Raw genomic sequence first — 14,638 nt, forward strand, 5'->3', positions numbered from 1 at the left:
CTATGGGCCCTGGTCAAAAGTAGTGCACTATATATGAACAGGGTGTAATTTGGGAATCACTTAGCCATTGTGGATAAGCATGGCAGCATAGTAGCCATTACCAGTGTCCTCACAACTATTAGGTCTACAACCACTTCAAAGACATATGTTCTACAAATAGCCCATTCAATTTGTGCCTGCTATGGAGACACCTTTCTCTCTCTCTCTCCAACTATCTCTCTCTCTCTCGCTCTCTCTCTCTCCACCCTCTCTGTCTGTATTCTCTCTCTCTCTCTCTCTGTCTCTCCACCCTCTGTCTGTATTCTCTCTCGCTACCTTCTCTCTCTCTCTACCTTCTCTCTCTCTACCCTCTCTGCCTGTCTTCTCTCTCAATTCAATTCAATTCAATTCAAGGGGCTTTACTCTCTCTCCACCCGCTCTCTCTCTCTCTCTACCCGCTCTGTCTGTCTTCTCTTGCTCTCTACCTTCTCTCTCTCTCACTCACGCTCTACCCTCTCTCTCTCTCTCTCTACCCTCTCTCTCTACCCTCTCTCTCTCTTACACTCCACCCTCTCTCTCTCTCCCTCTACCCTCTCTCTCTCTCTCTACCATCTCTCTCTCTACCCGCTCTGTCTGTCTTCTCTCACTCTCTACCTTCTCTCTCTCGGCGGTAATTGAATCTTCCAAGATATAAGTTCCACTACTTCTACCAGAGAATTAGGTTTGATGACCTAACAGAGAATTAGAGTTGATGACCTAACAGAGAATTAGAGTTGATGACCTAACAGAGTATTAGAGTTGATGACCTAACAGAGAATTAGAGTTGATGACCTAACAGAGAATTAGAGTTGATGACCTAACAGAGTATTAGAGTTGATGACCTAACAGAGCTTTAGAGTTGATGACCTAACAGAGAATTAGAGTTGATGACCTAACAGAGAATTAGAGTTGATGACCTAACAGAGCTTTAGAGTTGAAGACCTAACAGAGTATTAGAGTTGATGACCTAACAGAGAATTAGAGTTGATGACCTAACAGAGTATTAGAGTTGATGACCTAACAGAGTATTAGAGTTGATGACCTAACAGAGCTTTAGAGTTGATGACCTAACAGAGAATTAGAGTTGATGACCTAACAGAGTATTAGAGTTGATGACCTAACAGAGAATTAGAGTTGATGACCTAACAGAGCTTTAGAGTTGATGACCTAACAGAGAATTAGAGTTGATGACCTAACAGAGCATTAGAGTTGATAAATGGAAAATGTTCATTTGATCAGGAAAGAGAGAAAAAACATGTTTATCCATTTTCAGTTGAGTTAGATGCTCCTCCTCATCAGAACTGATAACGGCTGTGCAGAAATCAGCTTTTTCTATATTCGTAATGTGAGTAGTTCCATAATGAAGGCCTATTATCATTAAAAAGAGAGGAGTGTCTGGACAATGGATGAGAGTAAATGCAGCTATTATCTCTTTCCGTTTGGGCTAAAAACAGGTCTGTTGGAAATAAATTAGCTACGGAAATGTAATGAAAAACAAACCAGGATGACCATACGGTAAATTACAGTCAAATAAGAACTGAAATCCCTCAAGACCTATAGTAAATGTAGTTTAATTAAGACACAGAACTAATAAAGTATATGATATGTAGCCTACCCAAGTTCAAGCCAACTTCTGTCATTTTCGTCACTGGCAGACTGCCAAGTGTAAAATTGGAATAAATGATGGAATATGTAGGGTAAAATAAAGTGTAGAACTGCCAGCAGTAAATTGAGGAAGCTTTTCTGTATCATAATTATTTTTATTAATCAAATACACCATACTGGAGCAAATGTCTCTGAAAATATCACAAATAGATTTTTCTTTCATTCATGAATTTATAGGGTTGGTGAAAATCTCTACATTAGTGACTCTGAACATCTTTCTTTTGTTAAGCCATGGGTTCAGGTTTCGGTTCAGGTTTAGGTTCAGGTTCAGGTTCAGGTTTAGGTTCAGGTTCAGGTTCAGGTTCAGGTTTAGGTTCAGGTTTAGGTTCAGGTTCAGGTTCAGGTTCAGGTTTAGGTTGCGAGGAGAGGAGTCGGGGTTAAGGACAGGAAAGACCAACACCAACATTGGCTGTGTGCAGTAGATCATCTGCTAGGTGTCGATGAGCGGTGGTGATTCAACATGTAGAATCGTTCGGTAAATGAACAGAAACTGACGGCCGTGGTTTGTGGTCAGAGGCGATAGGACAGACACCTGCTGCACACGGCCCACATTCGTTATGGTCTGTATGGTCCATTAGGCTGTGTCAGGAGCAGAATGTACTGTGAGCCACGTCAGGACAAAAACATTTACATGCATACATACATGGTAGTTTTACAAATACACCAAGAGAATGCTCATCATAATGGTATTACGTTTCCACAAAAAAGCCACGGATACTTTTTAACCTAGTCTTGTTTTATATACCACCAAAATAGAAACACAGTCTCTTCACAACACTTCAAATAATGAACAAGCGAATATCAGGTTGGAAGGCAAGTAGGAGGTAAAAAGAAGAGGGATACATTTAAAGGAGACAGTCGTTTCTTTCCCCGATACTAAAAACAAAAACAAATGTACAACTGTGTGCAGATTTGAAAAACAACTGCAACTTGATTAGCTTCATTTTGTATTTTTCTCTCTTTCTTTGTCTCGTTCTGTTCATCCTCAGATCGGTTCCTCTTCCTCTCTTTCTCAGTGTCCCTCCAGTTCTGATCAAGTCTCCTTTTAGTCCAGTGTCAGAATCATGGAGTCCTCAGAATCACATCTCAGGCGTATCATAAGCGTGGGGGGTATGTCCTCCCGTAAAAGGGAGTTAGGGTGGGGACGAGGGTGGGTGTTGTACAGAGAGAAGCGGGGGGGGGTGTATGTCCTCCCGTAAAAGGGAGTTAGGGTGGGGACGAGGGTGGGTGTTGTACAGAGAGAAGCGGGGGTCTTGGTAGATTGAGGAGGCTGCCTGGGGGCTCAGGTAAGAGTCTGGGTGCCTGGAGAGCAGGGGGGGGGGGGGGGGGGGGGGGGGGGGGGGGGGGGGGGGGGGGGGGGGGGGGGGGGGGGCTGGGGGCAGGGCAGGGCAGGGCAGGGCAGGAGGGATGGTACAGGGATCCAGAAAGTAGTGGGTGACAATAAGCTAGGGTTAAAATGAAGGCACGCATCCTGCTTCTTGCACACCTTGCTCCTAACACACCTGAGAGACAAAGAGAAGAAAAGTTAGAAGTTGCAGAATGTTGAGAAATGTTGAAAAAAAAAAGGGCATAATAAGTTTAACTGGAAATTCAATCGACAAAAAAGCTACATGAAAACAACAATAATTAACGATCTTCACTTCCCCGGGTATTACTGATATCTTGTATTTAATATTTATTAGGATCCCCAATTAGCTGTCGCCAAGGCTACGCTTCCTGGGGTCCAAACAGGAAACAAAACACAACAAATAAAATACATAATAAACATAAATAGACAGAGCACTACATTTACATTTACAAATTTAGTCATTCAGCAGACGTTCCCAGCGACCAACAGCTAGTGCATTCGTCTAAAGATAACCGCATGTCACAGTCGTGTCACAACCAAGTATCACATATCACTACATAATACAATATACAAAATATAATACAAAATGCATACAACTGTCTGTGTGTCTCTTCACATTCCCCAAGGTATTTTTTAAATCTGTTTTTTTTTATTTATCTGGTTTTATGGGTAGTTTGAGTTATCTGGGGTGGCAGAGAGTTCCGTGTAGTCATGGCTCTATTATAACTGTGTGTTTCCCAGCCTCTGTTCTGGACCTGGGGACCGTGAAGAGACCTCTGGTTGCATGTCTTGTGTTCCATCCTACTTTCCTTGTGTTGTAACGATGAGTGTCCGAACTGTGTGTCAACTACTTGAACAGACAGTTCGGTATCGTCAACACATCAATACCTCGCACAAAGACCAATAGTTTATGCGGGTCAATCTCTTTGAGCCAGGAGAGATTGACATGCACGTCATTGACATTCGTCCTCCTGTATACAACTAAGTGCAATACGTGCTGCTCTGTTATGGACCAACTGCAATTTGCCTACGTCCTTCTTTGCGGCACCTGACCACCCAACTGGACAGTAGTCCAGGTGCGATAAAAAAACAAGGGTCTGTCTGGTTTAACGGGGATATCGTGAAACACCTTAGGATGGAAAGACCGCTTCCCACTTTAGCATCCATTTAGTCTATATGTTTTGACCATGATAGCTTGATATCAAAGAGGACACCCAGCAGTTTAGTCTCAAGTTTCTAAATAGACACTTTATTCAATAATAGATCCATATGATCCATAATATCCATAATAGATCCATTTAGGGTTGAGCGAGTGATTTGTCCCAAGAAATATGCTTTTAGTTTTGAGATATTTAGCACCAGCCTATAGCTAGTTACCCATTTTAAATTGACTGGAGCTCTATGTCAAGGGTGTCAGCTACTTATTTTACTGTTGTAGCTGACGTGTATACTGCTGAGTTATCAGCATACATGGACACAGAGGCTTGGAAGGTCGTTCGTAAACACAGAAAACATTCATGGTCCAAGCCGGCTGCCCTGCGGTACACCACACTTAACCAAATTTGCATTTGAGAGGCTTACATTGAAGAAAACCCTCTGTGTTCTATTAGCTATGTAACTGTCCATCCATGATAAGGCAGAGGATGCTATATTTTCAAGCAATATGTTATGATCAATGATATCAATGATATCAATTGTTTTGCATGTCATTCCTGTTTGCTAATCATGTCTACAAAAAAAGTGATTAAAGTGGTTGGCAATATCAAAGGGTTTTGTTATGAACAAGCCATCAGCCTCACTGAAGGATGGAGCCGAGTTAGCTTTTCTACCTAGACTTTCATTTAATGTATTCCAGAGCTTTTTTACTATCATTCTTTATATCATTTATCTTTGTTCCGTGGTATAGTTTCTTCTTCTTTTTTGTTTAGCTTAGTTACGTGACTTCTCAATTCACCGTATGTTTGCCAATCTCATATGGTGACATTCTTATTTGCCATTCCCTTAGCCTCCTCCTTCTCAGTCATACAGAAGCAATGTTTCAAAATGGCCTCTAAATATTTCTTGTGTCTGTCTTATGAAGATTCTACTCACTTTTTGTCAGCTCCTTTTAAAGCCTGCACTTCATTTATTGATCCGTGAGGCTTTGTGCGCCATCTGCTGCCCTATTTCCTCTGCATTAACTTTAAAGCACATTTATAAAGTGAGTATGTTTTCTTATAACTATAACAATGCTCTAACAAACACAATCCCAAGAGTATTGACAAAGTTCTTTGTGAAGTAGAAAAATACAGAGGAACAAAAGACAATTAAAATGTGTCTGAGGAACTATTCTATTCTGTTCTGCTGTCAGAACAGTCAGAACTTTTTTTCTCTCCATATTTCTCTTTTTTTTTTGTTTTTAAGATTCTAGGGGGCAATTTACATCCCCTGTTCTTCAATTCGCTGCAACCACTGAGAAGGCTTTAGTCTATTAGTAATTGCGAAGCCCCACTTTGGGGCTAATTAGAGTGCTGTAGCTGACTGGGACGGTCTGGTTCCCCAGAGTTCAGGCACTGGATGAGAAAGAAAGGTTATTTGTCTGTCCTGAACAAAGTGATTAGGGTGAAGCCGGGAAGCTACTTAATAAATGAGCATCAAATGTCCTGCGCTGCCGCCACCGACACTACCGTGTTGCCGTCGCCACCGACAACACCAATTATGTCACAGAGAAAAATCACACAATGTTTTGTGCTGTTGAGACTGCTGGAAGTGTTACAACCACTCTGTGTTTGCTAAAGTACTGTTCTTTAAAACTGAATAGGAGGAGGAAGGCCACACACAATTAGGGGTCCTATACTCCTGAATGCATCCTAATAAGGGAAAATAATATTATCCGGAATGCATCCTGGATCCATCCCAATACGGGAAAATAATATTCTCCTGAATGCATCCTGGATCCATCCCAATACGGGAAAATAATATTCACCTATATGCATCCTGGATCCATCCCAATACGGGAAAATAATATTCTCCTGAATGCATCCTGGATCCATCCCAATACGGGAAAATAATATTCTCCTGAATGCATCCTGGATCCATCCCAATACGGGAAAATAATATACATTCAATAAAGTGCCTCCTCAGCAAGATAATTTTAAGTGTGTGTGTGTGTGTGTGTGTGTGTGTGTGTGTGTGTGTGTGTGTGTGTGTGTGTGTGTGTGTGTGCGTGTGTGTGTTTAATAATTCTCTCTCTCGCTCCTATAATTAAAGCACCGGAGCCAATATTCAGATTGCATTTTAGCATTAATAATTCAGCTGGTTTCACTGCAATTGATGTTGAAGCATCAATAAACAATGAGTCCTCATATTTACTGCAGCCCGCGTGGTGAGAGAGACGTGGTGGTGGAGGGGTGAGCGTGAGGCTTAAACAGACATTTAAAATTAAGCCAGATAATGCAAAGGCTTTCAATTTGAATGTGAGCTGCTCTTAGTGCTGATTTGTAAAAAAAAAAGTGACGAGGCCCTAAAAGGCCTGGTGATGGAGGGAGGGAGAGGAGGGAGACGAGGGAGAGGAGAGAGAGGAGGGAGAGGAGGGAGAGGAGAGAGAGGAGGGAGAGGAGAGAGAGGAGAGAGAGGAGGGAGAGGAGAGAGAGGAGAGAGAGGAGAGAGGGAGGGAGACGAGGGAGAGGAGAGAGAGGAGAGAGAGGAGGGAGAGGAGAGAGAGGAGGGAGAGGAGAGAGAGGAGGGAGAGGAGGGAGAGGAGCGAGAGGAGGGAGAGGAGGGAGAGGAGAGAGAGAGAGAGGAGGGAGACGAGGGAGAGGAGAGAGAGGAGGGAGAGGAGAGAGAGGAGGGAGAGGAGAGAGAGGAGGGAGAGGAGGGAGAGGAGAGAGAGGAGGGAGAGGAGGGAGAGGAGGAGGGAGAGGAGAGAGAGGAGGGAGAGGAGGGAGAGGAGAGAGAGGAGGGAGAGGAGGGAGAGGAGAGAGAGGAGAGAGAGGAGAGAGGAGGGAGACGAGGGAGAGGAGAGAGAGGAGGGAGAGGAGGGAGAGGAGGGAGAGGAGAGAGAGGAGGGAGAGGAGGAAGAGGAGGGAGAGGAGAGGGAGAGGAGAGAGGAGGGAGAGGAGAGAGAGGAGGGAGAGGAGGGAGAGGAGGGACAGGAGAGAGAGGAGGGAGAGGAGGGAGAGGAGGGAGAGGAGAGAAGGGAGAGGAGGGAGAGGAGGGAGAGAGAGAGGAGGGAGACGAGGGAGAGGAGAGAGAGGAGGGAGAGGAGGAGGAGGAGGGAGAGGAGAGAGAGAGAGGAGGGAGAGGAGGAGGAGGAGGGAGAGGAGAGAGAGGAGAGAGGAGGGAGACGAGGGAGAGGAGAGAGAGGAGGGAGAGGAGGGAGAGGAGGGAGAGGAGAGGGAGGAGAGAGAGGAGAGAGAGGAGGGAGAGGAGAGAGAGGAGGGAGAGGAGAGAGAGGAGGGAGAGGAGAGAGAGGAGAGAGAGGAGAGAGAGGAGGGAGAGGAGAGAGAGGAGAGAGAGGAGGAGGGAGAGAGAGGAGGGAGAGGAGGGAGAGGAGGGAGAGGAGAGAGAGGAGGGAGAGAGGAGGGAGAGGAGAGAGAGGAGAGAGAGGAGAGAGAGGAGGGAGAGGAGAGAGAGGAGGGAGAGGAGGGAGAGGAGAGAGAGGAGGGAGAGGAGAGAGAGGAGAGAGAGGAGGGAGAGGAGAGAGAGGAGGGAGAGGAGGGAGAGGAGGGAGAGGAGAGAGAGGAGGGAGAGGAGGGAGATGAGGGAGATGAGGGAGAGGAGGGAGAGGAGAGAGAGGAGGGAGAGGAGGGAGAGGAGAGAGAGGAGAGAGAGGAGGGAGAGAGGAGAGAGAGGAGGGAGAGGAGGGAGAGGAGGAGGGAGAGGAGAGGAGAGGTGGAGGGAGAGGAGAGAGAGGAGGGAGAGGAGAGAGAGGAGGGAGAGGAGAGAGAGGAGGGAGAGGAGAGAGAGGAGAGAGAGGAGAGAGAGGAGGAGGAGGAGGGAGAGGAGAGGAGGAGGGAGAGGAGAGAGAGGAGGGAGAGGAGAGAGAGGAGAGAGAGGAGGGAGAGGAGAGAGAGGAGAGAGAGGAGAGAGAGGAGGAGGAGGAGGGAGAGGAGAGAGAGGAGAGAGAGGAGAGAGAGGAGAGAGAGGAGGGAGAGGAGGGAGAGGAGAGAGAGGAGAGAGAGGAGAGAGAGGAGGAGGAGGAGGGAGTGGAGAGGAGAGGAGGAGGGAGAGGAGAGAGAGGAGGGAGAGGAGAGAGAGGAGGGAGAGTAGGGAGAGGAGGGAGAGGAGGGAGAGGAGAGAGAGGAGGGAGAGGAGGGAGAGGAGGGAGAGGAGAGAGAGGAGAGGAGGAGGGAGAGGAGAGGAGAGGAGGAGGGAGAGGAGAGAGAGGAGGGAGAGGAGAGAGAACTTAATGGAGGGAGAGGAGGGAGAGGAGAGAGAGGAAGAGGGCTTAATGGAGGGAGGGAGCTCCCTCGCAGCTCCACTCAAGGTAATAAATGTATGGTCCTACTCCCAACAATATCACTCCTCTCTTTCAGTAAGACTCAGATGTTCTCAGAGCACAGCTCCTCCCCTTCCTGAACACAAACACACACACACACACACACACACACACACACATGCTACGAACAAAGGGACGCATGCAGTCAACTCACGCAACGGGGAGGACCCCCCCACACACACACACACACACACACACACACACACACAGACAAACACACACACTACGAACAAAGGGACGCACGCAGTCAACTCACGCAACGGGACGGACCCACACACACACAAAATGTCCTCTGATACACCCAGATGAAGCACTAATAAAACTGTGTTATGACCCAACGATATGAGCACCTACTGGCACGACAGACAGAAAGAGGGGAATAAAACTAATGTTATACTAACGTCATTATATAACATTAAACTAATGTTATTATGTTTGTAGAGTAAATGGGTGGTCTGGCTGACATTGCTTCAGCTGGAGGGGAGGGGAGGGGGGTGGGGGATAAAAACCCTAAACCAGGACAAGCCCCAAATAACAGAACTAATAGCTGGAACTTTGGTAGCATCTCTATGACTGGCCTGTTCATAATGCATCAGAAGTTCATTTATAACGTTATGTTGTGTGTTATCGTGCATTTTATGAAACGGCTATTATTCATATATGTATATATGTTACAAAAAAAAAAAACGTTTTACTCATCACTATGGCATTTAAAGCTCTATAACTTGTTCTAAGCATGTGTTGAACCTTTTAATCATTTCGTTACAAAAACCAACAAAAAAGAAAGTATTTTCGTCATCGACGAAACAGCTTGAGATCCGTGACGAACCCGCGGGCCTGCACCGTCACGTCTCAGACCTGGTACTGGATGTTATAAATCGACTCAGGCCCTACTGCCACTCATCATGATGGAAAAGCAGAATAATGATGGAAAACCAACCGAATGATGGAAAAATCTATCGCCCCCCCCCCCCCCCCCCCCCCCCCCCCCCCCCATCCAAAATTAAAATTCATCTTTGGTCAATAAGATGTAATATCTGTTGCGGCGCTGCTTTCAGTAAAGAGTAAATTAATCAATGTCGTCAATACATAATCATAAGTAGGAAAAAGGTTGTGGGAAATAATTAGGTTTTTATAGCTGCCTGCAGCCCTTGTTTCCTGGTGTCTGGCTTGGCATAGAATGTCATACTCTTTGAAGGGGATGATAGTCACTGTAACAAATTCGCTCACGATTCAATGACACTGCACTTTTCCCTCGTCTGGCCCAATCCCTGACAGCTACAGGTAACCTGTGTGGATACAGGAAGTAACTAGAAGAGCCGTGTTTTTTTTAACAACAAAACAAACAAACAAAAAACTCCCTGGTTCATGATGTCATTGTTATTTCATTTGAAAGTTTTCTAATATTATCTTTTATATCTTGTGAAAATAAAAGGTGCTGAGTTTTGATTTTTGTTTCAGTAAACACAAAAAAACAAAAGATGAGGAAAGCTACAAGCTACAACCAGTGTTCAAGCTAGTTGTCATTCATTAGCTGACAGACAGAGGGTTACGTTAGGTAGGTTTCAAGCCTGACGAAGACCTTTAGGTCAACATGTTACAGTCTTTCTCTCAGGCTACAGGAGTGACAAGTGGCATCCCAGTTTGAGAACAACTGGCCAACGACCTCGAGTGCTCAAGCTACAAACACGGTCATGTATTAGCTAGCTAGCATACCATATTACCACCAAACTGAGGGACCTCACCATACCATATTACCACCATACCATATTACCACCATACTGAGGGACCTCACCATACCATATTACCACCAAACTGAGGGACCTCACCATATTACCACCATACTGAGGGACCTCACCATACCATATTACCACCATACCATATTACCACCATACTGAGAGACCTCACCATATTACCACCATACTGAGGGACCTCACCATATTACCACCAAACTGAGGGACCTCACCATATTACCACCAAACTGAGGGACCTCACCATATTACCACCATACTGAGGGACCTCACCATACCATATTACCACCATACCATATTACCACCATACTGAGAGACCTCACCATATTACCACCATACTGAGGGACCTCACCATATTACCACCAAACTGAGGGACCTCACCATATTACCACCAAACTGAGGGACCTCACCATACCATATTACCACCATACCATATTATCACCAAACTGAGGGACCTCACCATATTACCACCATTCCATATTACCACCATACTGAGAGACCTCACCATATTACCACCATACTGAGGGACCTCACCATATTACCACCAAACTGAGGGACCTCACCATATTACCACCAAACTGAGGGACCTCACCATACCATATTACCACCATACCATATTACCACCAAACTGAGGGACCTCACCATACCATATTACCACCATACTGAGGGACCTCACCATACCATATTATCAACATACTGAGAGACCTCACCATATTACCACCAAACTGAGGGACCTCACCATATTACCACCATACTGAGGGACCTCACCATACCATATTACCACCAAACTGAGAGACCTCACCATATTACCACCATACCATATTACCACCATACTGAGGGACCTCACCATACCATATTACCACCATTCCATATTATCACCAAACTGAGAGACCTCACCATATTACCACCAAACTGAGGGACCTCACCATACAATATTACCACCATACCATATTATCACCAAACTGAGGGACCTCACCATACAATATTACCACCATACCATATTATCACCAAACTGAGAGACCTCACCATATTACCACCAAACTGAGGGACCTCACCATACAATATTACCACCATACCATATTATCACCAAACTGAGAGACCTCACCATATTACCACCAAACTGAGGGACCTCACCATACAATATTACCACCATACCATATCTGTATATATATATATATATACCACCCCTTTGGCATTTTGTTGCCTTACAACCTGGAATTAAAATTTTAAAAAATGGTGGTTTGTATCATTTGATTTACACAACATACTTAGAAGATGCTAAATATTTTTCATTGTGAAAAAAGCAAGAAATAAGACAAAAAAAATAACTATTCACCCCCCCCCCCCCCCCCCAAAGTCAATACTTTGTAGAGCCACCTTTTGCAGCAATTACAGCTGCAGGTCTCTTGGGGTACATCTCTATAAGCTTGGCATATCTAGCCACTGGGATTTTTGCCCATTCCTCAAGGCAAAACTACTTCAGCTCCTTCAATTTTGATGGGTTCCTGCTGGTGAACAGCAGTCTTTAAGTCATACCACAGATTCGCAATTGGGTTGAGGTCTGGGCTTTGACTAGGCCATTCCAAGACATTTCAATGTTTCCCCTTGAGTGTTGCTTTAGCAGTATGCTTAGGGTCATTTTCCTGCTGGAAGGTGAACCTCTGTCCCAGTCTCAAATCTCTGGAAGACTGAAACAGATTTTCCACAATAATTTTCCTGTATTTAGCGCCATCCATCATTCCTTCAATTCCGACCAGTTTCCCAGTCCCTGCCGATGAAAAATATCCCCACAGCATGATGCTGCCACCACCATGCTTCATCGTAGGGATGCTGCCACCACCATGCTTCACCGTAGGGATGGGGTTCTCGGAGTGATGAAAGGTGTTGCGTGTGCGCCAGACATAATGTTTATCTTGATGGCCAAAAAGCTCACTTTTAGTCTCATCTGACCATAGTACTTTCTTCCATATGTTTGGGGCGTCTCCCACATGCTTTTAGGCAAACACTTTTAAGCAATGGCTTTTTTTCTGGCCACTCTTCTGTAAAGCCCAGCTCTGTGGAGTGTACGGCTTAAAGTGGTCCTATGGACAGATACTCCAATCTCCGCTGTCTTTGTTGCCTCTCTGATTAATGCCCTCCTTTCCTGGTCTGTGAATTTTGATGGGCGGCCCTCTCTTGACAGGTTTGTTGTGAAGCCATATTCTTTCAATTTTTTAATAATGGATCTAATGGTGCTCTGTTGGATGTTCAAAGTTTTGGATATTTTTTTATAACCCAACCCTGATCTGCACTCCTCCACAACGTTGTCCCTGACCTGTTTGGAGAGCTCCTTGGTCTTCATGGTGCCGCTTGCTTGGTGGTGCCCCTTGCTAAGTGGTGTTGCAGACTCTTGGGCCTTTCAGAGCAGGTGTATATATACTGAGATCATGTGACAGATCATGTGACACTTAGATTGCACACAGGTGGACTTTATTTAACTAATTATGTGACTTCTGAAGGTAATTGGTTGCACCAAATGATCAGTCATGGAAATAAAAATGCTGAAAACATGTTGGAAGATGCTCAGTCACTTCACCCCTACCTATATGTACAAATGACCTCTAACCTGTACCCCCCCGCACACTGACTCGGTACCGGTACACCCTGTATATAGCCTCGTTATTGTCTTACTTTTTAATATTTTTTTTAACTTTAGTTTATTTGGTAAATATTTTCTTAACTCGTCTTGAACTACACTGTTGATTAAGGGCTTGTAAGTGAGCATTTGACTGTAAAGTCTACACTTGTTGTTTTCGGCATGTAACGAATAAAGTTTGATTTGATTTGATGGACAAATAGCTGAGTTTTGGCGCAGGACTAGCTCAAACATAATATAGCAATATTGTCAAAAATAAAATAATAAATCCCGATACATAACTGTATACATCGCTATCAGACAAAGGACTAGGTTAGGTACGTAGTGTGTTTCCTACAGTACATACCTTCTGGTCGGGCAGTAGTGGGTTTGTCTGCAGTGAACTCAAATGTCCATTGATGAGTGCTGTGGGTCTGTCGTGTTCACAGAACAGACTGCCGTTGATGTAGTGGAACCTGTCCCCTGGGACCAGCCGGTTCCGGCAGGTAGAACATGTGAAACACTACGGGGGAGAGAGAAAAAGAGAGAGAGAATTTTAAACAGTGTGAGAGGGTGAGAGAGAGAAAGAACGTGAAAACACTGCTTATAGCGAGAGAGACAGAGAGAGAGAGAGACAGAGAGAGACAGAGACAGAGAGAGAGAGACAGAGAGAGACAGAGAGACACAGAGAGAGAGAGAGACACAGAGAGAGAGAGAGACAGAGAGAGAGAGAGAGACACAGAGAGAGAGAGACACAGAGAGAAACAAAGAGAGAGAGAGACACAGAGAGACACAGAGAGAGAGATACACAGAGACAGAGAGACACAGAGAGAGAGACACACAGAGAGAGAGAGACACAGAGAGAGAGACACAGAGAGAGAGACACAGACAGAGAGAGACACAGAGAGAGAGACACAGAGACAGAGAGACACAGAGAGACACAGAGAAAGAGAGACACAGAGACAGAGAGACACAGAGACAGAGAGACACACAGAGAGAGAGAGACACAGAGAGAAACAGAGACAGAGAGAGAGAGAATCCATCACAAACTGCACACCTCCACTCAATCCCTACCACCAACCAAGCAATACGGTCAAGCCTGCACATGCACATACCAATACATAAAAACATTAGCAACTAAGCACATGCTAACACACACACACACACACACACACACCAATGCATAAAAACATGCTAACACACACACACACACACCAATGCATAAAAACATGCTAACACACACACACCAATGCATAAAAACATTAGCAACTAAGCACATGCTAACACACACACACACACACACACACACACACCAATGCATAAAAACATGCTAACACACACACACACACACCAATGCATAAAAACATGCTAACACACACACACCAATACATAAAAACATTAGCAACTAAGCACATGCTAACACACACACACACACACCAATGCATAAAAACATGCTAACACACACACACACACACACACACACACACCAATGCATAAAAACATGCTAACACACACACACACACACACCAATGCATAAAAACATGCTAACACACACACACCAATGCATAAAAAAATTAGCAACTAAGCACATGCTAACACACACACACACACACACACAGCAATTTAACCTAATGTACAAGGGAAAGTAATTATGGTAAAGCTCATTCCACTTTATATCTATAAATAACTCATGATGATTAATTCACGAAAGGGTGTCTTAACTAACCAAAACGGTGGTCGTGCAACACAACTAAAGGCCATGT

The 14,638-nt window shown here is 44.8% G+C and overlaps 1 protein-coding gene across 1 annotated transcript in view; it reads right to left on the reverse strand.

The window, feature by feature from the left end:
- Positions 1 to 1,757: 1,757 nt before the first annotated feature.
- lmo4b (LIM domain only 4b) overlaps positions 1,758 to 14,638 on the reverse strand; it is a 34,985-nt gene continuing 22,104 nt past the window's right edge. The window contains exons 4-5 of the mRNA XM_036978903.1: positions 13,243 to 13,398; positions 1,758 to 3,185 (exon numbers count right to left, since the gene is read on the reverse strand). Of these exons, the coding sequence (XP_036834798.1) occupies positions 3,177 to 3,185; positions 13,243 to 13,398 (165 nt within the window). The 3' untranslated portion in view covers positions 1,758 to 3,176. The remainder of the gene's footprint in view (positions 3,186 to 13,242; positions 13,399 to 14,638) is intronic.

The sequence above is a fragment of the Oncorhynchus mykiss genome, chromosome 5 (genome assembly GCF_013265735.2).
Source record: "Oncorhynchus mykiss isolate Arlee chromosome 5, USDA_OmykA_1.1, whole genome shotgun sequence".
NCBI classification, from domain to species: Eukaryota; Metazoa; Chordata; class Actinopteri; order Salmoniformes; family Salmonidae; genus Oncorhynchus; species Oncorhynchus mykiss.